We start from the raw sequence: 22753 nt of genomic DNA, 5'->3' as shown, positions 1-22753 counted from the left end.
TGCGAGGTCCCATGGTGTTTATACTTGCGTACTATTGTTTGTACAGATGAACATGGTATCTTCAGGCGTTTGGAAATTGCTCCCAAGGATGAACCAGATTTGTGGAGATCAAAAAAAAATTTCTGGGGTCTCTGCTGATTTCTTTTGATTTCCCCATGATGTCAAGCAAAGAGGCACTATTTCGTATTACATTTTGAATTATACTCAACAACAAAAAAGGCACTTACTCTTATTTGATTATTTATTTCATTTAGAACCTGTGAAAATTTTCAATTAAGCATGTAACAAAATATTAAATATGTATAAAATTTAAAAAGGAAAATTGAGAACACTACAACTATAGTTGCAAACAAAGTAAATATACAGTGGGGCAAAAAAGTATTTAGTCAGCCACCAAGTTCCTTGTGAAGACTTACAGAATATCCTACAATGTGATTTTCTGGATTTTTTTTTTTTGTCTGTCATAGTTGAAGTTTACCTATGATGAAAATTACAGGCCTCATCTTTTTAAGTGGGAGAACTTGCACAATAGGTGGCTGACTAAATACTTTTTTGCCCCACTGTAGGTCTAAAATATATACATATTTTTGGGGGCTTGCCTGTTTTGCATGCCGTTTTGGCATTAACTTCTTTGGGGAAATGTGAATTGAATGTAGGATAATATAGCACAATAGATCTGGTAGAAGAAAATACAAGGAAATAAACATAAGTGTTCTGTTTTTTATTGATGCTGCATCATCTTTCAAATGACCAAGAACAGCCAAAGATACCAATAGGATGCTGGTGATGATTTTAATGAAGAACATAAGATGGCAACAATAGCTGGCAACAATAGCTGAGTTTTAGACTTCAAAAATTAGCGAGCTACATGACAATGAGCATGAAGTCACCCAGGTGTCTCATACAAATGTAACCAAATGTACCTGTCACGCCCTGGCCTTAGTTATCTTTGTTGCCGGAGCCCGCCTGGGATTCGATAGAGCAGTGCGAGGAAGGTTACAGGAGAATGGAGTTGGAGAAATGAGCACGGCGGCGCGGTAGGAAGCACGAGAGTCAGCAACCTAAACTTTCTTGGGGGGGCACACAGGAATTATGGTGAAGCCAGGTAGGAGACCTGCACCAACTTCCTGTGCTTACCGGAGAGCGAGAGAGACCGGGCAGGCACCGTGTTATGCTGTGGAGCTCACGGTGTCTCCAGTGTGGGCATCGAGCCAGGTAAGGTTGGGCAGGCTCGGTGCTCAAGAGCTCCAGTGCGCCTGCACGGTCCGGTCTATCCAGTGCCACCTACACGCACCAGCCCTCCGGTGGCAGCCCCCCGCACCAGGCATGCTATGCGTGTCCAGATCCCAGTACTCCCTGTTCCTCCTCCCCGCACTCGCCCTGAGGTGCGTGTCCTCGGCCCAGTAACACCAGCGCCGGCACCACGCACCAGGTCTACAGTGTGCCTCGTCTGTCCAGCGCCGCCAGAGTCTCCCGTCTGTCCAGAGCCGCCAGTCAGCCAGGATCCTCCAGAGCCCCCAGTCAGCCAGGATCCTCCAGAGCCGCCAGTCAGCCAGGATCCTCCAGAGCCGCCAGTCAGCCAGGATCCGCCAGTCAGCCAGGATCCGCCAGAGCCGCCAGTCAGCCAGGATCCGCCAGTCAGCCAGGATCCGCCAGAGCCGCCAGTCAGCCAGGATCCGCCAGTCAGCCAGGATCCGCCAGAGCCGCCAGTCAGCCAGGATCCGCCAGTCAGCCAGGATCTGCCAGAGCCGCCAGTCAGCCAGGATCCGCCAGTCAGCCAGGATCCGCCAGAGCCGCCAGTCAGCCAGGATCCGCCAGTCAGCCAGCATCCGCCAGAGCTGCCAGTCAGCCAGGATCCGCCAGTCAGCCAGGATCCGCCAGAGCCGCCAGGATCCGCCAGAGCCGCCAGGATCCGCCAGAGCCGCCAACCTGCCTGAGCTACTCCTCGGTCCTGAGCTTCCTCAGTAATGAGGCACCCCTCAGTCCAGGTGGGCCCTTTGTTAGGGTTACTAGGCCAAGGTCGGCGGCGAGGGTCGCCACTCAAAGGACGCTAAAAAAGAAAACAAAGACTATGGTGGAGTGGGATCCACGTCCCACGCCAGAGCCGACAGAAACCCACCCAAACCCTCCCCTATGGTTTTAGTTGTGCTGCTACTTGCTGTTTGTTTGTTACCTATGCATAGTCACTTCGCCCCCACCTACATGTACAGATTACATCAACTAGCCTGTACTCGGTACCGGTGCCCCCTGTATATAGCCTCGTTATTTTGATTCTTATTGTGTTAATTTTTATTATTACTTTTTATTTTAGCCAACTTGGTAAATATGTTTGTCTTGTTGAACTGCACTGTTGGTTAAGGGCTTGTAAAGTAAGCATTTCACGGTAAGTCTACACTTGTTGTACTTGGCGCATGTGGCAAATAAAGTTTGATTTGATTTGACAATGACATTCTGGATGATTCTGTGCTTCCAACTTTGTGGCAACAGTTTGGGGAAGGCCCTTTCCTGTTTCAGCATGACAACACAAAGCAAGCTCCATACAGAAGTGGTTTGTCGAGATCGGTGTGGAAGAACTTGACTGGCCTTAACAGAGCCCCAACTACAACCCCATTGAACAGCCAGGCCTAATCGCCCGACCTCACTAATGCTTGTAGCTGAATGGAAGCAAGTCCCCGTAGCAATGTTCAAAATCTAGTGGAAAGCCTTCCCTGAAGAGTGGTCATGTAGTGTATTTCATGTAGTGTACAGTATGTCCACCTTAATCTATAATGACTTTCTGGTATATTTGGTTTTGTACAGTAGGTACTTCTACTGTTATCGTTAACAGAGCAAATGAAAGGTAACCACACATTTATCACTCATACTGTACTTCTCCTTTAAATGTTGATATTGACTTGTCAACTAAACAATTCAATATTACTTTGTAATACAGTAAATAGCCTACAGTTAAGGCTTTCCTACAAACTAATGTAACATTCAACCTTAAAATGAGAAACACATCCATGGCCACATTGAGGTTAATGTAACTAGAAAGTTCTTATCACATAATCATATAAAGTGTGCATGTTCAAGATATCATGCATAGGTCGTTGCCAGTCTGTGGAGATCTTCACAATTGCTCTAATAATCTCCTGAGAATCTCGGACGGCATTGATATCTTGCTTTTAATGTAAGTTCAACTGCAATCCAGGTCATTTAGTTCTGCTATTAGATGAAGCACAGTGATAACACAATCTGTCGTATAAATCAACAAAATGTCTGACATTGTATTCCCATTTAAACTTTGCTGTACTATTAAATGGTTGAAAGCGCAGTGATGGACATTTGGGTGACAACTAAACCAAAAATCAGACATCGTTTCTCCATTGGAATTTGGTTATGCTTTTGAAACGGTTGAAAGCATAGTTGATAACACATTTGAAATGTATCTAACTTTTGTCTGTCTTTTTGAGTGGGTGAATATACTGTAGGTTGTAATCTCATTGATGTTTCAACCAACTATTACCTAATTATCTACATTGAAATGACCTGGTGTGCCCAGTGAGTTGTCGTATCTCACTAATCTAGCACAGAACAAAGAACAAACAAAACTAGGGCACCATTTAGAGTGTCAGACGTAACAGTTGACATTCCCACCCTTCGAAGAGTTACCAGAAGTTGTATGGAAACAGACGTACATTTCTCATGCTACACAGGCACCCTGCCCTACTATAAACTGAACCATACAATAGATACACGTTTTCAAGAACCAAAACAAGTTTGAACAATATGGAGTTCTACTGTTAATTGATAAAATAAGAAGCTGTATCTCGTGAAAATGTTGACACTCAAATAGAGATATCCTCTCCTCAGAGACAAGCTAAGGTAAATTGTGCCCTTCCTGTACGTGAACCCTAAAAACAGCCCAGCCACATTTCAAATGCAACTTACGTCACCAGTGCAACCTTATAACTGAACTTCTGCCATGCCATTGAAACAAACCAGGAGTTATGGATACAAAACTGAAAAGCAGTCAGGACACAATGACTGCTATAAATAAAGACCAAAGCCTGAGATCTTCTACTATAATGCCTCAATGATTCACTCCTTACATGTTTCGGCAAATTAGTTTGGCCAACTCATTTCACAGTAGTTGTGGGTACACTGTAAATGTAAACATAGACAGCCAAATTGCCTTTCCTGCCCAGTTTTCGACTAGCTGTCATATCATGGTACCAAGTTAAACATGGAGCATTACAAAGCTGCATGTACATGGATACAGTTGCTATGTCAACACGCAAGCTGCATGTACATGGATACAGTTGCTATGTCAACACGCAAGCTGCATGTACATGGATACAGTTGCTGTCAACACACAAGCTGCATGTACATGATACAGTTGCTATGTCAACACACAAGCTGCATGTACATGATACAGTTGCTATGCCAACACACAAGCTGTATGTACATGCTCAATTCATGACAAGCATTCAACCTTAAAGAGAAACACATCCATGGCTAGACCATTGCCCATGCATGCTTAAACGATTCATTAAAAGCAAAGACCACAGAAGATTTTTAAAAAGTTCTGCTCATTTAAATTTCACAATACATCAAAGTCTAATTTTACAGGAGTACAGGACACCAGTTTGGTGACTGTCTTGAACAAAAGCAGCATAGACAAGATCCATTGACAATTTTTTGCCGAGAGTCCCAATGGATAGAGAAGGATGACCACCAAGCTGTTCAAAAAATACACTTAAATGACAGTGATAGTAATGACTTGGAGCCAAGCAGATGGCTTTAGATAAGCTGGGCTGAGAAAAATAAAACCTTCTGTAGCAAGTGTCCTTCCAATCAGTTGGGACTTTTTTTAGACAAATGTTGGTTACTCAGAAAATATATACCATTTCAGGCAGGAGATAATGGTTGGTAAACCACGTAGCTCACTTATCATGGCTGTGGTGTACTGTAGTGAGCAAAAATTGAATTAGATTGATTTTGAAGGCATATGCCAAGTCTACGCTATAAACTTGATTTTCTCTACCCTGCAGGCCAGAGCAGTTAGAATCTTGACAGATGGCGTCTTTGTGCCATGGCTACATGTATTTGTAAGACTATTTGTGAATTATGACAGTTTGGTTGAATAAAGTATTTTAAAGAAGATATAAAAAGGCTTTAGATATTTTTGAGCAACTGCTATGGTGTTTATTCACTTTGAAAGGCACTAATAAGCAATGAAAACATTTGAAGTGGTTGGTTTGATATTCAAATACTGCATTTGAATTAACTGACAAAGTACTTCTTATTTAGAGCTGCAGGATTTCCCGGGCAACAAAGCACATTTCAGTGTTGCCATTATGTGTTTACTGGCACAATTAAGCATGAATTTTCTCCTATGTGCTCCTCCCGGCCCCTCAGCAAAACTCAGGCAAAGTGCAGTACATATGCTTTTGTCCCAAATGTGCAGTAAAATATAGGTATAGTGGCTATCTATGCAGCTTTAATCCACTTACAACAACGTGTGAAATAGGCTAATACAAGTACATATCTTTGATGACAATTTTCATTCACATTGTGATACTCCATTGTAAACACCAGTATCTTGAAAGGCTAATGTAAGGTTACTGGCTTTTACCAAATCAGCAATTTATGACTCAGTCACTTTTTCCCTGGCACCAAAATACTTCAAAATAAGCAGTGTTAGTACAACTATTCTTGCTGATGATGGTATGCTGTTTGGTTAATTCTAACTTAATTGCTGGGGGGAAAAAACAAGAAAATTGAGGGTTCTATTAAATCACTTTTCTTTCCTTTGCAAGGTAAAAAATATGGCCACTGAGCAAAACTGACATTGATGTTTCATAGTGATTAAGTTGGGGGCATGGTTAACGAGCCCTCACCAGTGGTCATTATAGGACAGTTACAGAGCCCAAAGCAGTTAAACCCGACTCATATCTCACATGCACACTTGGCCTATTATTTGTGGAGGAACAACGCAAGTCTTTTGAAGTGGGGGAAATTGACTTCACCTCAGCTGAGTGAAAGTTGTTAAACACTGCCAATTACAGTAGCTCATCTAAACAATGTGGTACTCCATGTCATTGTTTTTGTCTGACTGCCACATCACTAGTAGCGTCTGTTGCTAGATGCCATATTAAAGAAAATGATCACAGAGACAAAATTCTCAAATTAACGCATTTCAAATAGGCAATATGTAATGATTTTTTTCCTGGTAGGACAGTGCTTCAAGAGTCAGTGTTGTGCAGACCTATTTAATTCATCTCCTGTGAGGAGGCCAAGGACGTGGAGAAAAATCGGTAAAAGCTTGATTCTACAAATAGCTTGCTCCTTACCTTTGTTTACAAATATAACTCCACACATTTCTAAAACTGTCTTGTTCTAGCTGTTGGACACATAAGCACCCATTTTGGGAAGAGAGGAGAACCCAACACTATCTTTAAATGTTCTGTGCTTTCTGCTCCAACTAAGAATCCTGTCATGCCAGAAAGAATCTGTAATTCTCCTCCCACTCTTTCATTTCTCAAACACACCTAAACAACAACACGTGTCAACAGCCTTTAATATATGGATTTCACAGAGCTCAGCTGATGATCGCTACACGCATACAGCACCTAAGCCTACATACACATGGCCAACAATAATAGCATAAAATGAGGGAACACATATGGTGGTGAACTACAAAGATCCAAACATTGACATTTTGTAACGTATGGACCAAAAAAAAATAAGAGGAAAACTAAACATTTATCCAGACAATTTAGCACCATCAAGAATAATTGGTTGAGCAGATATAGTAATGGAATCCTTTTTTAGCCAGTCTAATGATAGTAATGTAAATGAACTTCCAACAAAATAAACATTTAGCTCCCCCCTTCTATTCCACCACGGTATTCACAAGAAAAGATTTATTCAGAAGTTCTTCCTCATTCATTGGCCCTGGGTTTCTGTTCAAAGAGGAAGTAGCTAGCCTACAGTACCTCTTAAACCAAACATTCTCCCCACCATACTGAGAGTGGTGTTCAGAGATTCTTAACCCACACACCTAAAATAAAGATCCAACCAAGAAAAACAAAAACTGTCCTGACCAATGACAAACTCTAAAAGGGGAAATCCAGAAGTTTGACACTACTGTATGAAGACATACTACAGGGCACGAAGAATGATAGGCCACAGCTTCAGAAACACTATAAACAATGTGTGCAGAGATTAGGATTCAAGGCTAATCTAAACCACTGTCCACAACATATTAGGGATATTCAACCAAAAGGTGGATCTACTGTTTCAGACAAAGCTGCTCACTCTTGAATGCTGTTTGCAAGCTTTGGCACTTCTAAGTTCAGGTCAAGGCATTTAACCAAATCCTTGTCAAAAGACCAAAGTGAAAATGCAGTATACAAAGATAGCCCTAAAATATAACTATGGGATGTTTACCAACATGCAATGGCTTGAATTCTCAATAGTGCTTGCATGTCTTATTCTTTTTTTTTTATCTGACCATAATTATTTTGAGAACTTCATAATTTGGTAAACACAGGAGCTCCTCCCAGAAGAGCAAAAAAAAAGTGCATCCTACTGGGCACATATGTCAATTCGGAGTAGTGGGCGTGTCCAGTGACATGGTTTTAGAGGCCCTCCTTTTGACCACAGAGAATGTATTGTGCTATTTTAAAAACTCATTTTATGCTATTCAAAACATTTTGCCATGGCTTATGCCATGTTCTCATGCTCTCTGAGTGACTCAAACATTATTTCAAAGTTGATGGGGGCCCCATGACATGATATTTATTGCATTTTAGTTTCTCCCAATCTGTCTAGTTTTTATTTTGGTGATTGTTCGTTCTCAAAGATGATCTTATTTTTAAAAAAAATATATAGCTCTATTGTCTTTTCCACATAGTTTATATCTGGTTTTAGTCTTTTAAGTTCACTTTGAAAACATTTTACAATCCCCCCTCCCCAACATGTATGTTTAAAAAATATATATTCTTTAGTTTTGTTTTTGTGGCGGCCATGATTTAGCAGCAGCGGTAGGGGAAAACACTGCTATCTCACCACTAACTCCTACACCACCTCCAGAGGCGGAAACCTGAAGGCCGACTGCCAGGTCAGCCAAGCACAGGCCAGAGCCCTCTACACCCCCAGCGTCCCTTGGTCATGAGTTGCTGGACTCTGGGTCTGGGTTGGGGACGCCAAACTAGACAGCAGCTGGGGGTGTCAACAAGGCAAAGGGTGGCTACTTTGAAGAATCTCAAATATAAAAATCTATTTTTATTTGTTTATCACTTTGTTTACTACATTATTATGTATGTGTGTCATGATGGCTTAAATATTATTCTACAAATGTAGAAAATTGTCCAAATAAAAAAGTAGGTATATTTCCAAACGTTTGACTGGTACTGTATATAGTTTGCAGATTTCAATCCAGAGGCAGATTTCTTGGTCAGAATACTCTTAGATCCATAGCTAGTAGAAAATATGCTGCAAATTACAATATTATTTCAGACTCAAAAATAATGTACTTGGACAAAATGTTCCATCTTATTTTGTCCTGGTCAGAGTTCACACACATTTGAAAGAAGATTGAGCAACAGTGCTGGTGTCTCAATAGCAGAAAAAAGCCATGGGACTGGCTCAGGCATCCATGTGAGCCGTTTGTTCCACTTAAAGAGCTGTGGAAGGCATAGTTAGACTGAAAGGCACTAGTCATTAAGGTCCTCCTTTGTGTTGTGTACTGCCTCAATGAACATAATTGACTTCCAACAATCCCCTCCCATTACCTGGTCCTCAAGGAGAGCCTAAAATTGGAACCAAATCTGATTTGGAACAATCTCAAGACTTTAGCGTGAAAAATAAAACATTCAACGCTTTTGGCCTTAATCCCCCCTTTCTCTGATTATCAGCTTGTCAGTCATTTCTTAATGTAAGTATTTACATCTTAAAATGACAACAACAAAGTCAGGAGGGATGCATTTTGGATTTCTGGTTCCTATTTGAAACACAACCTCAGCCTCCTCAGGTTGGTCCGTTCTGCTTTTGACCCTAGATGTTTTTCTTTTGGGTCCCTGTAATTGCACCCTTACTCAGCTTGGAGGGCCAACATCAATCCTTCCATTCATAAAGCTGCAACTGCCTCTTAGTGGCACATTGGTTTTATTAAAACGTTATATCTGTATCCCAGTCACTTCCCAGCTAAAACAAGCTATCTTTAGACTCCCACTTTCTACTCCTTTAACTGGCATAGTTACATCATCAACCTGCAATTATTTTCTCCTTTCTCTCAGGCAGTGTGGCATCCTCAAATCACTGGGAGCAAACAGAGGAGAGAGATTCTAAACACAGACAAACGTGTCTGTCTCACCCAGCCTATGCCTTCCCAGCAATCTAAAACTGAAGCAACCACCACCACAATGATTCAAATAACCCGGGCAGCAAAGACAAGCCCAGGGATGATCATTTTATGATGGCAAGGTTTGCACAGCAATTATGATGGAAAAAAATATTGGGCAAAATAATTAATTTCATAAATCTAACAGAGTGCTGTAAATCATTGGGCTTGTAAGAATAAAATATATATTTATCTGTATCCATTATCTGAACGGTCAATTATAGGATTTAAAAATCCAAAATGACTTATTTGTAGTCCCAGTCACCAGTCCAACTTTACCCATGAGAATAAATAGACTACAAAAAGCAGTTGCTGTTTTGACAGGGTATGTTGCACACCAGACACATGAAACCATGGCGAATGCAAAAGGCTTATTTTAATTGTGTGTGTGTGTGTGTGTGTGTGTGTGTACACACACACACACACACATATATTCAGCTTTCAATTAGATTAAAAACATCTGCCTAGTGCTTACTAATTTGAGAAACATAGGAATCTACGTTTGAACTCCACAGTGTGCCTGTATCTTGTACTAAAATAATGGGATAAACGACTGCCCCAGAATTCCAGTCATCAGCATACTAATTAAACCCAATGAAAGTGAATTAGTCACGTCTGGAGAGAAGCATTACTGTTCAACAGTTTCAACAGCAGCACTACAAAGGTTACGTCAGAACCTTTCATAGACTCTCCTAACATTCTAATAGAGTAGCAAGAATGCCACCACATCATAAAGTGGTTCAGGAGTGATGTGAAAAAGGCTACCTGTAAAAATGCCAACGTTTGTGCATTTCTTAACAGGCTCCATTGTCACGATGAAACACTGATGACTAATACAATAGAGTGGTCTTGAAAGTGTTTAACTTCTATCCTGCACAAAAACGGTCTGTAAGACAATCCGGACACCAAAAAAAAAATCATAGATGCAAATCAAAAATAAACATGTTGCCACTGTGGGGTCCACGTAGCTTTCATGGTGAACGTGTGATGAGGGACAGGGACATGTGAAGTGTTGACTCCACCCCCTGTGACTCTGTCATTTAACTAAAGGGGGTTTACCAAGGATGTCCAGTGGCTCGACTGGCTTTCTTCTGCGGGCTGTAAACTAAGAGTTGAAAATATGTCAAAAAAGCAGTTAGGTTTTCTGAAACCTAAACACATCCTAGAGTCCACTTCAGTCGTAACTACAGTAAAACTTAAGCTGGCATGGATTAACAAGTGCAAAACAGCTCAAAGAAGAACAGAGATAAATACTGCAGATAAGGAGACAAACACACACAGTCTTGTACAGCTAACCTCGTGGGGACACACTTCAGTCCCATTCAAAATCCTATTTTCCATAACCCCTAACCCAAAAACAAAAACTTAACCCTAAAACTAACCCTAGCTCCTAACTGTAAATTTAATTCTAACCCTAATTCCAACCTTAACCCCCTAGAAATAGCATTTGTGGTTGGTCAAATTTTAGTTTGTTTACTATTCTTGTGAGGACTTCTGGTCCACACAAGAATAGTTAAACACATCCACACACACTAGTAGCAATGTGAGGCAGAGCTTCTTTATACAAAATGTAAAGCTGCGATATTTAATTTTGGGCTACCCGACCAAATCCACATAGAAGTGTGAGTTATAGATCTTCCATTCTCATTGAAAGCAAATCTAAGAAACTGTTCTGTCCTCTATTTCGATGTTTCCCGTTCTTAAGTTTTGTTTTTGTTTAATTTACTTCCAGTTTTGTACACCTGCTTCAAACAGCTGAAAATACAATGTTTTGGGTTTCATGAAAATATATTTCACAGTGGTTTAGTTGGTACAATGATTCTGCTTGTTTTGTCAAACTGAATGTAGGTGAACAATTAGAATTTTAGAAATCAGGAAATGGCTGATTTCATCATATTGCACCTTTAAGTATATTTGTCCACTGCATGTGACTGTCCCACATGACATTGTGTGTCATACGAATGTTACTATATAGCCCGTGGTGACATCACAAAACACAGTTGAGAGACTCTTGGGAAAAATAAAAAGGTAGGTAATGCACATAAGAGTACTGCACATAATCAAAATCAGTTAACAAGATATGAAAAGTATAGAAGTAAAGAAAATTACACAAATAAGACCATGGTGGACCTTCGATAACACCCGACCACAAGAGGTCTGAAGACAGAAACTCAACTCTGACCTCTGATGTACCCATCTTGCACTGCGGCTCAGTGGAGGCATAGTACCGCTGTATGCACTCTACACCACACACAGTTAAAACAATCTAGCTCTCCAGTGAATAAAATAGCATGGCTATAAATGTAACTAATGTTTACCAGAGTTCACTAAGCTGACATACCGTATTGATTTTGTTACCACAATACACGATCTGACATTAAAATCCTGCAAGGGAGCAATATATTAATATTTGTTTGCGTGCACAAGGCAGAAACTACACTGTTGCCTGAAGATTCCTGCCATAAGGACTCAATGGTCTGGGCCATTTACATTGTTATTTACCCTGACAGAGGGACTGCATGGGGTGACCGGGAAAAAGCTCAAGTATAGATGTTTTTCCAGGGTAAAATGCTCACTCACTGTCAATAAAATTATTTTGTAAACATGTAATGTACTAAACCCATTCCTCAGCACCTGTTTTTGAGCAGTTGAAAATACGCATCAATGGGTAAAAGAGGGGAACACTTATGTTATTATTAGAATTCATCAAAAACACAGCAATTAAGATGTCAAAGACATCCCAGAAAAAAGTTATACCCATATAGCTCTGTATACGACTTGAACTTACAACCACATATACCCTCAAAAATATCAAAATGTCTCCTACACTGAGTTAAACCTCTTTCCGTGCTGCTCCATTGAGAATGGGGCAAGGGAGGGAGGGAGCTGTGGGGTTTTTAAATGCTATGAGAGGACTATCATCCTGAAGTGACATGCCTTCTCTCTCTGAAGACATGGCACCCTTCATTAAAGCTGACATCACAACGGGGCGGAACGCCTATACTAGGTCGATTGTGGGTGATGTTAGAGACAGATTTGGTATAAATACCCTGAGCCCAGTGGCCTGGGTAGCAGCAGCCAGCTCAGACTTAACCTCCAGACTTAAGGACTATACAGCAACGTGCCGGGACAGCAGCCTCCCGACCCACACTGATCTTTTGGAGCCTAAGTCTTCTCTGCTGGTAGGTGTACCCTGTGTGTGTGTGTGTGTGTGTGTGAGACTCTTGTGTGGCCCTCTGTTTCTGGTGCTGTGAGGTGTACAGTGTGTATGGGGCCATGGAGGAGGATGTTGGGGTCTTGGGGGAGTCAGTTGGGTGCATAGTTGAGGATCAGGTGTAAGTAGAGGGTCCTGGGGGTGTCTAGCTTCAAGTGTTCCCCGTAGCACGGGTCTTAATCGTCACTGTTATGAGATGGTTCACTTGACGGTGGGGAAGGAACAACCCATACAAAACAGACTGAGGTAGCTCTGGATATCTGACTGAAGATTGGGGGTCTGCAATGTTCCCTACTGTGCTTGTTTCTTGTAATTCTGGCTCAGAAATGTTAGTTTGCCGTTGTGCAGGCCCTGCTATAGAATGGTACTGTGTGTCTCGCCACTGTCTCTGTATGTTGAAGACCATTGACATTTCAACAAACTAATAGAATGTCTGAAAATTTCTTTCATGCAGGTTTAACGTCACAAGATGGACCTCAGGGTGACAAGTGTTCTCCTCCTCCTGGTTGCCTTGGCCGTGGCAACGCCAGAGAGATATTACCATGTACAGAAAGTAGCCAAGCAGCAGTATCCTACCAAGAGCCATGTCCAAAGTAAGTCTCAACATCTTCATGTCTATCAGCATGTTATTGCTGTAAAAAATATTTTGTACATCAGCTTTGCAGTACATTCTCTTGGTGGAAAGCTTATGGAGGATTTCATTCCAATTCTAGAATGTACTAGAGGTTTGTCAGTCGGACCAGGAGTTTTTCTTCACCACCAGACTAGGAAAAACTCTTGGCCAGAGAATAAAAATGTCAACCTGGAAGTTACATGACTGTTTTGAATTCCTAGTAAGCATGGTTTGTTAAAATATATGTTTTAAAAAGTTACTAATTAGCCAACCAGTTTAATGTTATTTAGACAATTAATTCATTTAAAATTGCAGAATATCCAGCATTACTTTAATTTACAACAACAAAAAAATACATCACTGTGGAAGTTAACAGTTTCTAGTAAAACACTCTACATAGAACATGTAATCTTATGAAACAGATAGCACATTATCCTTAACAAGGGAACCAGTAACAGATGTATTGATGGGACCTGAGGCAATGTCTCAGTCAATCTTGTTGAGGGTTTTCACCTGACCATAGTTGTGGTGGCAATAGGAAACCAGGTGCCCATTCATCCTTCCACGCTCCCAAGACATGACACACTCGTTCGTCAACAGAAAGTGGATAAGAAACATTAGTTAGGATAACAACTATTCTTCTGGCTGCAACGGTGCTGACAGTCAGACCACAGAGGTTCTGTAGAAGTGAGAGCCAGGGGCAATTATTACTTCTGTATGCCTTGTTGAAACACCAACATGCACCAGCTGCCACATAACACTGCTTCCGAGATATCTCACTCTTGACAAATATTGAAATATCCTGCTAAATATCCTACTATCTTCTCTTCAGGAGAAAGCTCAGAAGACAGCGGGGAAAGTAGAGAGGGTAAGACAGTGGGGCTTGACAAAATGGAAGAGATCATACCATTCTGTCAAGAATATGGTCCGGAGTCAAGTGTTGCCGCTCAACCAGACTCCGGCACTCAGTAGCTTTGTTGAAGATGTTTTGATGCAGTTTTTATGGCCGGTGACCTCTGACATATAAATAGAATACTTTTCCACAAGTCAACAATGGAAACAGATGTTACCACATTGCACTCCCAAACAAAACACTTTGTAGTGTGCTTAAATTGTCTCAATACTTCTCAAAACAAACACCCTAAAGTAGAGTAGACAAAATTGCACATAATCTCAAATATGCATCCTCAGTTTATATAATATTACAATGTGAGAGCCATGGCATAGCCTACATATAGAAATATATATGGTTTGATGCTGACAATAGACGTGATCTAGGCCTAAACCATTCAGACTAGCTAGACAAGTCAAGGTTCAACAGCTGGCTATGCCACTGTGATGACTGGTCAGTACCATCACCTCCCAGTTTCTGAGGTATGACTTGGCTGCCAAAGTGTCCAGTTCTGACACATTCTGCTCTTCTGTGGTTTCAAACCTATTCCTCAGTGGCTTTCAAATTACAGCCCTGTCTCGCCGTTTTGTTCTCAAAGTGCTATTCCAAAGCAGGAAAAGGCAAACACGTTTTTCAACAAATAGTACATCCAATCCACTTCGTTCACTGTAACCAAATGTTCCCTACTGATTTTGTATCAGTACTTCACACCATGGCAATACAACACCACACATTACTTGAGGACAGTGTTGGGGAATAGTGAACTGTGTAATTTAACTAAATTTAGCAGTAGCTTGGAGGTAGTTTAACTACATTCAAATCTTGATAGTGTTCAGTAGTTAATTACTTTTGGGCATACAAACAACATGGGTTCAGGAAATTGTTGAGGTATTGTGGGCTAACCTCTCAAAGACAGGGATAAAAGTATCCTGTCAGCATTTCAGGACTTAGACCAGATGCCACACATTTAAACCATTATATCCCAATATGGCCTGCATTGTACTGCCTCACAAATTCCTCACTAGCAAAGAGGAGGAAAGGTTTCAAGGTGAAGCACATTCATCAACAACTGGAGGACAAACCATTCCATGTACTACAGACAACTTGGGAAATTAAAGGGTTCAACATAGAATATGGGTAAATTAAACTAAAATAACTGGCTACAGTAGTCTAATATAGTCTCAACATGCTGTGCATTGTACACCAGTGTTTATGTGACCATCTCCTCAGACCACTGGTGCTGTCAAGATGACCCTAGGAAAAGCAGTCCGTTCCCACAACCTCCCTCCATAAATCACAGACTCTGTTGTTTAAATTGCATTGTGGTGTTTCAGAGGGGAATACCAAAGCAAAGGACTCAGGACAAAGGAAACAATTGACATGCAAATGGTCAAAGAGAGGGAGAAATGGACTTGACAATGATACATGACATGATCAAAAGTATGTGGACACCTGCTAGTCGAACATCTCATTCCAAAATCATGGCCATTAATATAGAGTTGGTCCCATCTTTGCTGCTTACCAGTCTCCACTCTTCTGGGAAGGATTTCCACTAGATGTTGGAACATTGCTGCAGGGACATGCTTCCATTCAGCCACAAGAGCATTAGTGAGGTTGGGCACGGATGTTGGGCGATTAGGCCTGGCTCGTAGTCGACATTCCAATTCATGCCAAAGGTGTTCGATGGGGTAGAGGTCAAGGCTCTGTGCAGGCCAGTCAAGTTTTTCCACACCGATCTCGACAAACCATTTCCGTATGGACCTCTTTGTGCACGGGGGCATTGTCATGCTGAAACAGGAAAGGGACTTCCCCAAACTGTTGCCACAAAGTTGGAAGCACAGAATCGTCTAGAATGTATGCTGTAGCGTTAAGATTTCCTAAGGGTCCTAGCCCGAACCATGAAAAACAACCACAGACCATTATTCCTCCTCCACCAAACTTTACAGTTGGCACAATGAAATGGGGCAGGTAGTGTTCACCTGGCATCCGCCAAACCCAGATTCGTCCGTCGGACTGTCTGATGATGAAGTGTGATTTATCACTAGAAAGAACGTGTTTCCACTGCTCCATAGTCCAATGGCGGCAAGCTTTACACCACTCCAGCAGTCACTTGGCATTGTGATCATAGGCTTGTGTGAGGTTGCTTGCCCATGGAAACACATTTCATGAAGCTCCCGACAAACAGTTATTGTGCTGAACTTGCTTCTAGAGGAAGTTTGCAACTGAGGACAGATGATTTTTACCCGCTACGAACTTCAGCGGTCCCACTCTGTGATCTTGTATGGCATACCACTTCGCAACTGAGCCGTTGTTGCTCCTAGATGTTTCTACGTCACAATAACAGAACATACAGTTGTCCAGGGAAGCTTAAGAAGGGCAGAATTTTACAATTTGTTGGAAAGGTGGCATCCTACAGTATGACAGTGCCATGTTGAAAGTCACTGAGCTCTTCAGTACGGGTCATTCTACTGCCAATGTTTGTCTATGGAGATCGCATGGCGGTGTGCTCGATTTTATGCACCTGTCAGCAACAGGTGTGGCTGAAATAGCCATATCCACTAATTTTAATGGAAGTCCACATACTTTTGACCATGTAGTGTATATAGAGCAATGACAAGCAGAGGCAAAATGTTACATTTTCAAGCCTAATTCAAGAGATTATAATTTCATACTTTGCTTTATGACTTCTATTTTGCACAGGATGGAAATCTGAGAGATGGTAGTTTAATCCGATCAGGGAAACCCCTCCGCCACTACACGTTTGCAACAGGACTCAATAGCAAAAAACAAATGACTGGTGCATGTTGTTCCTCAATACCAATACAAATAGGGCACAGATATCAGTCATCAGCTTTCTAAAATATCTCAAATCCATTTGTGGCCTCACTGAGAATACATCAAAATATAAAATGAAAGACAAATAATTCAGATGCATTAAAGAAATTTAAAAAGTGGACTCAACTCTTCAATTGAGAATACTCTGATAGCAGACAATGGACTAAGTGTCTAAGTTCACCTTGAGTGAATTATAATGAACTCTGGAAAAACAAAAACAAACTTATTGAGATGGAGAAAAAAAAAAGAGATCCTGAATCTAAACCAATTACAGTTGATTGTACTTGTTAACTGCATCTTAAAGCCACAATATGTAACTTTTTGGGCGACCTGACCAAATTCACATATTAAATGATCTATAATTTTTAGATCATTCTCATTTATGTCAGGTCTAAGAAGCCGTAGGTCTGTGTGTGCTATTTCTATGCTTCCCTTTCGGTTTTGTACATCAGCTTCTAACAGCTGAAAAAAAACTATATTTTTGGTTATTGAAAACATATTTCACAGAGGTTTCGATGGTACAATGATTCTCTACACTATACACTGCTGTTGTCACAAACTGAAATTATGTCAAACTATTAGAATTATAGCTACCAGGAAGCAGTGATTTCTGCTTATTGCACCTTTAAGTAATTATAATTATCCATTTACCCAGCTGTTGCAGGGGAGCCAGGTATTCCAGGATCCCCTGGTGAGCCAGGACCTATGGGCCCCCCTGGGCCTCCCGGCAAGAGTGGCATGGGCCATCCCGGACCAAAGGGCCCAGCCGGGAACCCCGGACCTGCTGGATACTCTGCAGCTGGCAAGCCTGGCAACTCAGGTGCTCCTGGGAAACCAGGTAGTAATGGCATGCCTGGTGAGAAGGGCCATACTGGCGCAACTGGCGCCATGGGTCCAAGAGGATCTCCCGGTTCCCCTGGAAGCCCAGGACCTGCTGGACCCTCTTCTGTTGGCAAACCAGGCCCATATGGTCTGCCCGGCGGCATGGGGCCAAGGGGTGAGCCCGGACTTAAAGGACATCCAGGTATCCCTGGTCTGCCAGGACAAAAGGGAGAGAAGGGAGTTGGTATTCATGGGGCACCAGGTGCAAATGGTGCAGTGGGACCAATGGGACCATCTGGTATGCCCGGTCAACCTGGAGTTGGTAAGTCTGGTGCTACTGGATACCCCGGGGAGCCTGGAAAGTCAGGTACTCCAGGTAGGGATGGAGCTCCAGGAGCCATGGGTCTGCCAGGGCCAAAGGGCCACAATGGAAACCCTGGGGTAGGAGCACCAGGAAAGTCAGGTGAGAATGGCAGTCCAGGTATGCCTGGAAATATGGGACCTAAAGGTCCCCAGGGACATGCTGGACAACCAGGTGCACCTGGCATGCCAGGAATTGGTAAACCAGGAGCTAATGGCATGCCAGGAGACAGAGGATCACCAGGTACATCAGGAACCACTGGTCAAAAAGGAGAGCCAGGGCCAACAGGTTACACTGGGGCAACAGGTGCTACTGGGCTTACGGGTCCAGCTGGTCCCCAGGGTGCTAGAGGATTCCAGGGAGAGACAGGTATTCAGGGACTTAAAGGTGATGTGGGCATGGTGGGAGCTCCTGGGGCAAAGGGAACCAAGGGAGATCAGGGACATCAGGGTTATGCAGGGAAGTCAGGTATCCCCGGGGCAGCAGGACCTCCTGGTGCAACAGGTGCTACCGGACATCAGGGTAATAAGGGAGGTCAGGGCCATACTGGCGCTCCAGGTACTCCAGGTGCAAATGGGCTTCCAGGAGCAAAGGGACACACAGGCACACCTGGAGGACCTGGGAAACCAGGCGAGAACGGTATCCCAGGGGAAAGAGGACCAGTGGGGCCTTCAGGTACAGCAGGTCAACCAGGTCTTAAGGGTCACCCAGGTCTTCCCGGTACACCCGGCCCAGCTGGCAAGATGGCGAAGGGAGTTTCTGGTCCCATGGGTCCACCTGGAGCTCCTGGTTCCAGAGGTCACAATGGTAACCCAGGTGCTATGGGACCTCCTGGCCCACCTGGTCCCCCTGGTGAGATGGTCTACCATCATGAGAAGAGCATGCCCATAAAGTCCCATGAGATTATGATGCCTCATCATGAGATGATGAAGGCCCCCATGTCTGCCTTCAGCGCTGTGCTGACTAGGGCTTACCCTTCAGCGGGATCACCTATTCAGTTCAACCAGATTATTTACAATGGTGAGCAGCACTATGATTCCCAGACTGGCATCTTCTCCTGCCAGGTACCAGGTCTCTATTATTTCTCCTACCATATGCATGTTAATGGTGCTAATGCATTGGTGGCACTGTACAAAAATGGTGAGCCAATCATGTTCTCATACGATGAGTACAATAAGGGCTTCTTGGATCAGTTGTCTGGCAGCACTGTACTTATGCTGAATGCCCATGACCAAGTCTACATTCAGGTCCCTGATGAGGAGACCAATGGTGTCTTCGCTGCCGACAATGTTCACTGCTCTTTCTCTGGGTTCCTGATTGCTTCAACGTGATACAGACACTAATAAAACCGTGAAACCTTAAAGAAACTACTTAAAGAATAGATCAGTTTACAACTTCCATTGAGATTTGGTTGTCATTGTAGAATAAAAAAATGTACGTAATATTTTTCAAGTTAATTTGTCTTTCAAAAAGCTAAAAAAGTAAGAGCAGCAATTTTCTGAAGTATTCCATTGAGACAGGCATTCAGTTCATGGAAGCATTAAATTCAGGGGAAGAATATAATTTAGGAATTAAATGGTTTTTATCACTATTCCCTATTTGCACAAGTATTCAGCAAACAATGATTAAAAAGTTTGAAAATACACAAAATGGTGCTCTTTGACTGCCTGCAACATTTACAGCAGATTTTTTGTTTTCAAAGTGTTTAATAAATGTCTTGTAATATACATGCAAAGGAAATCATGTTTTTGTTGTTTTGCAATGCTGTAACAAACCTTTGACAAACCAGCAGTGTATTATTGTTACACGCATTATGAAAAACAGTCATTCAAAAATGTACTATATCAACAACAACTTTATGCCTGAGGATGCATTTATGCTGTTTAACTTACTGACCAAAGTAAAGAATAAAGTCGAAGTTCTGAAACTGATGCTTTTGTCTTGTTTTGTTTTGTGACAGTACGATAGGAAATTGAAAATATTGTTTGATTTTGAGCCCACTGATAGATATTAAATGAGTGATTCTGATATGGTGCACTGGTTCAACAACAGAAAATGATTGATTCTAAAATAAGTGATCAACCTACCTTTAAATGCTGAGGTGTTGTAATTGTGGTCGATGGCAGCGACCATGTCTTTCCAAAAGTCTGAATTCACCTCATTCCCACGCTGTTGACCAAAACAAAATAATGTCCTTGAAATTAAATGATTTATAGGTTTTTTTTTTTATATGTTTCATTTAAACAAATGTGTAAACATTAACTATCATAATGAACATGGATTTGAATAGATTTTACCTTGCGCAACATATCCACAACTCTTCCACAGAGAAGAGCCCCGGGTAGATCGAAATAGTTGTCATAAAAATAGTACTTTGCTGCGGAGAATAAAACAGAATATATTTATTGTGAGAAACAATCCAATCATTCACCACTCTGTAAATTGGAAATAAAGTGAGAAGAAAAAAGCCCATGTTTTCAAGAGATTGCATTATCATGAAAATTCAACTGCATTACAAAAACAACAAAAAAAGCACAAACAAAAAGGAAGGGGTCACACAGATTCAAGATTTAAGACTTACTAGATCTCGTAAATGTGGTATTGAGGCTATTAAAGTGCTTCCATTCCCTTTTTGGACCGTAATGTTTAATGATCTCTTCTGTTCTGAGGTTATTGGTCCCATGGGTTGCTCTAATGAAAACAAAGAGGTTTAAAGTCAGGCTTTTTATTTATTTGGGGTGGAAAGAGGAGTAACAAAAAGACATGCGTGCCCAAATACTGTACCAACACTTCAAAACAGGCATTTTTCCTATCAATATTAACAGAAACCAATATCAAGGCATGCATTTAACTGTATCATTAACTGTAAACCTACCGTAAGACAGTTCCATCTTCCGCCAATTTAACCAAGTTTCCATCCTCAAGGTCTACCACTAAGCCCTTGAAACTGGACATACAGAACAGACATTAGTAGTCTTTGCCAAAGAAAACACATGTTGATCCATGTCCTATGCTAGGCAATAACAAGAATATGTGAGCATTATTCAGCATCTTCATTTATGCTTAAAAAGTGCCCTTTATCCAACCTGAAAATGGGGTAGTCTGAATTTACAAGGGCACACCACGGTCATTACAGCATAGAGAGGAAGGGATGATTGTAATTCAGTCATTATTCTGCTGCTAGTGACTCACCAGAAATCCCAGGTAGCAGGGGTCAGTGTGAGAAGGTCCTTGTCATAGTCTTTATGCTCCACCAGATACCTGGTAAAGCTCTCATAGATCAGCTGCAGAGAGGCACAATGGGGTCATTGTTATAATCTATCCACAGGTGGGGTGAACATTCAGTGACACTGAACATGTATTACTGTACGATACATATACACTGTACTGTACTGACAGCTACCACGATGGAGCTGCCTCGTATGCATTAAACCGATTTGTAAAGTCATGGCTTCAATGTAATTTACGTTCCACACAGAGGATGCCATTGGTTTTCTGCAGCTGGCAGTCAGATGTCACACAGACGTGACTCATACCAGACACCTTAAGGGCCTGCTGGCTAATCTGTTGTTGCTAGCATGTTGCTTATACATGTCATGTTAGCTATTTCATGTTGCAAAAGAGAAAGACTCCCCTGCACTACAACAATATCGTTTTAGGTTTTGGCGCGTGCAATACGACTACAACGTTTAGCATATGAACACCATGTAGGAAGTATTTTATATTCCATTCGTTTCGTAATACATTACGAGTAGTAGCTGTTGATGAAATGCAGCGAACCGTGAATGTCTGACTTGACACTGCGAGTTGGAAAGGATGGTGATGTTGCATGCAATCATTAGGCTACTTGGTAGCAATTGCCGGCTACATTGTTACTGTATCGTGCTATTAGAAATGCGAAGAACAGCACGCAACGTTAGCTTTAGCTCGTGAGCTACAAATAAACTCACCCTGGAGGTCTCTTTCAAATGGTACCGACAGAGTGTGTGGTCCAAATCAAAACCAATGACATCACAATCTGAAAGGGAAAAATATTCGCTCATTTTAACGAAAATGCTGGAAAACAAGGATGTTGCTCGGTGCACTCCTGCACACTACTGTCAATCAATGGGCTCGTTTGCGTGGTTAGGCTGAAGCAACCGACTGAAGACGAAAGCCGATGAGTACGCTTCGAACACACCACACCGACTGTATTTGTGCGTTTTGGACACCAGAAGTGCTTTAATTTCCAATGGAACGCTGCGTTTGCCTTGCAGCGTTGCGTTGCATGTGTATTCTGTGTCGGTCATGCGTTCGATACATGGAATGTATGCATCAAATTGTATGCGTAGACTTGACAGAAAGTAGCAAAATGTGAATGTTGAATTTTTGTTGTACACGTATCCAGTAAATAAATGTGGGATTACATAATAAAAACAGTTTGATTGCGTAATTTTTTTACATATTTTATTAATTTATTTGCCAAGCAGCATACATATTATTTATTCGAAGACTTCCAAAAATGTATTGTGATAGCCTACAATATAATTTCCCTCCAAAATGCATAGTTTTGTAGCGAAATGCAATAATAAATAGTCAAGATAGAAAATGGTTTTGATCGCACTGTTGGACTGGGACCAGCCCCGCCG

General features: G+C 41.8%; 2 protein-coding genes across 2 annotated transcripts in view; one reads left to right on the top strand and one right to left on the bottom strand.

Moving 5' to 3' along the window:
* LOC118398751 (5'-nucleotidase domain-containing protein 1-like) overlaps positions 1–22454 on the bottom strand; it is a 90411-nt gene extending 67957 nt beyond the window's left edge. Inside the window, exons 1-6 of the mRNA XM_052471119.1 lie at positions 22076–22454; positions 21318–21409; positions 21001–21072; positions 20707–20816; positions 20423–20502; positions 20213–20294 (exon numbers count right to left, since the gene is read on the bottom strand). Of these exons, the coding sequence (XP_052327079.1) occupies positions 20213–20294; positions 20423–20502; positions 20707–20816; positions 21001–21072; positions 21318–21409; positions 22076–22168 (529 nt within the window). The 5' untranslated portion in view covers positions 22169–22454. The remainder of the gene's footprint in view (positions 1–20212; positions 20295–20422; positions 20503–20706; positions 20817–21000; positions 21073–21317; positions 21410–22075) is intronic.
* LOC118398750 (collagen alpha-1(X) chain-like) lies at positions 12404–20056 on the top strand. The gene is made up of 3 exons (XM_035794412.2): positions 12404–12570; positions 13057–13195; positions 17598–20056. The coding sequence occupies exons 2-3, from the start codon at positions 13072–13074 to the stop codon at positions 19454–19456; spliced, it is 1983 nt and encodes a 660-aa protein (XP_035650305.1). The 5' UTR covers positions 12404–12570; positions 13057–13071; the 3' UTR covers positions 19457–20056.
* Positions 22455–22753: the final 299 nt, after the last annotated feature.

The sequence above is a fragment of the Oncorhynchus keta genome, chromosome 19 (assembly GCF_023373465.1).
Source record: "Oncorhynchus keta strain PuntledgeMale-10-30-2019 chromosome 19, Oket_V2, whole genome shotgun sequence".
Lineage (NCBI taxonomy): Eukaryota > Metazoa > Chordata > Actinopteri > Salmoniformes > Salmonidae > Oncorhynchus > Oncorhynchus keta.
This window is presented reverse-complemented; position numbering and strand designations above follow the sequence as displayed.

Excerpts from the sequence above, each read along its gene's own strand:
- LOC118398750 (XM_035794412.2), top strand. The coding sequence starts at position 13,072 with ATGGACCTCAGGGTGACAAGTGTTCTCCTCCTCCTGGTTGCCTTGGCC. Across the intron at positions 13,196-17,597 it reads TACCAAGAGCCATGTCCAAA|CTGTTGCAGGGGAGCCAGGT; the intron begins GTAAGTCTCAAC and ends CCATTTACCCAG.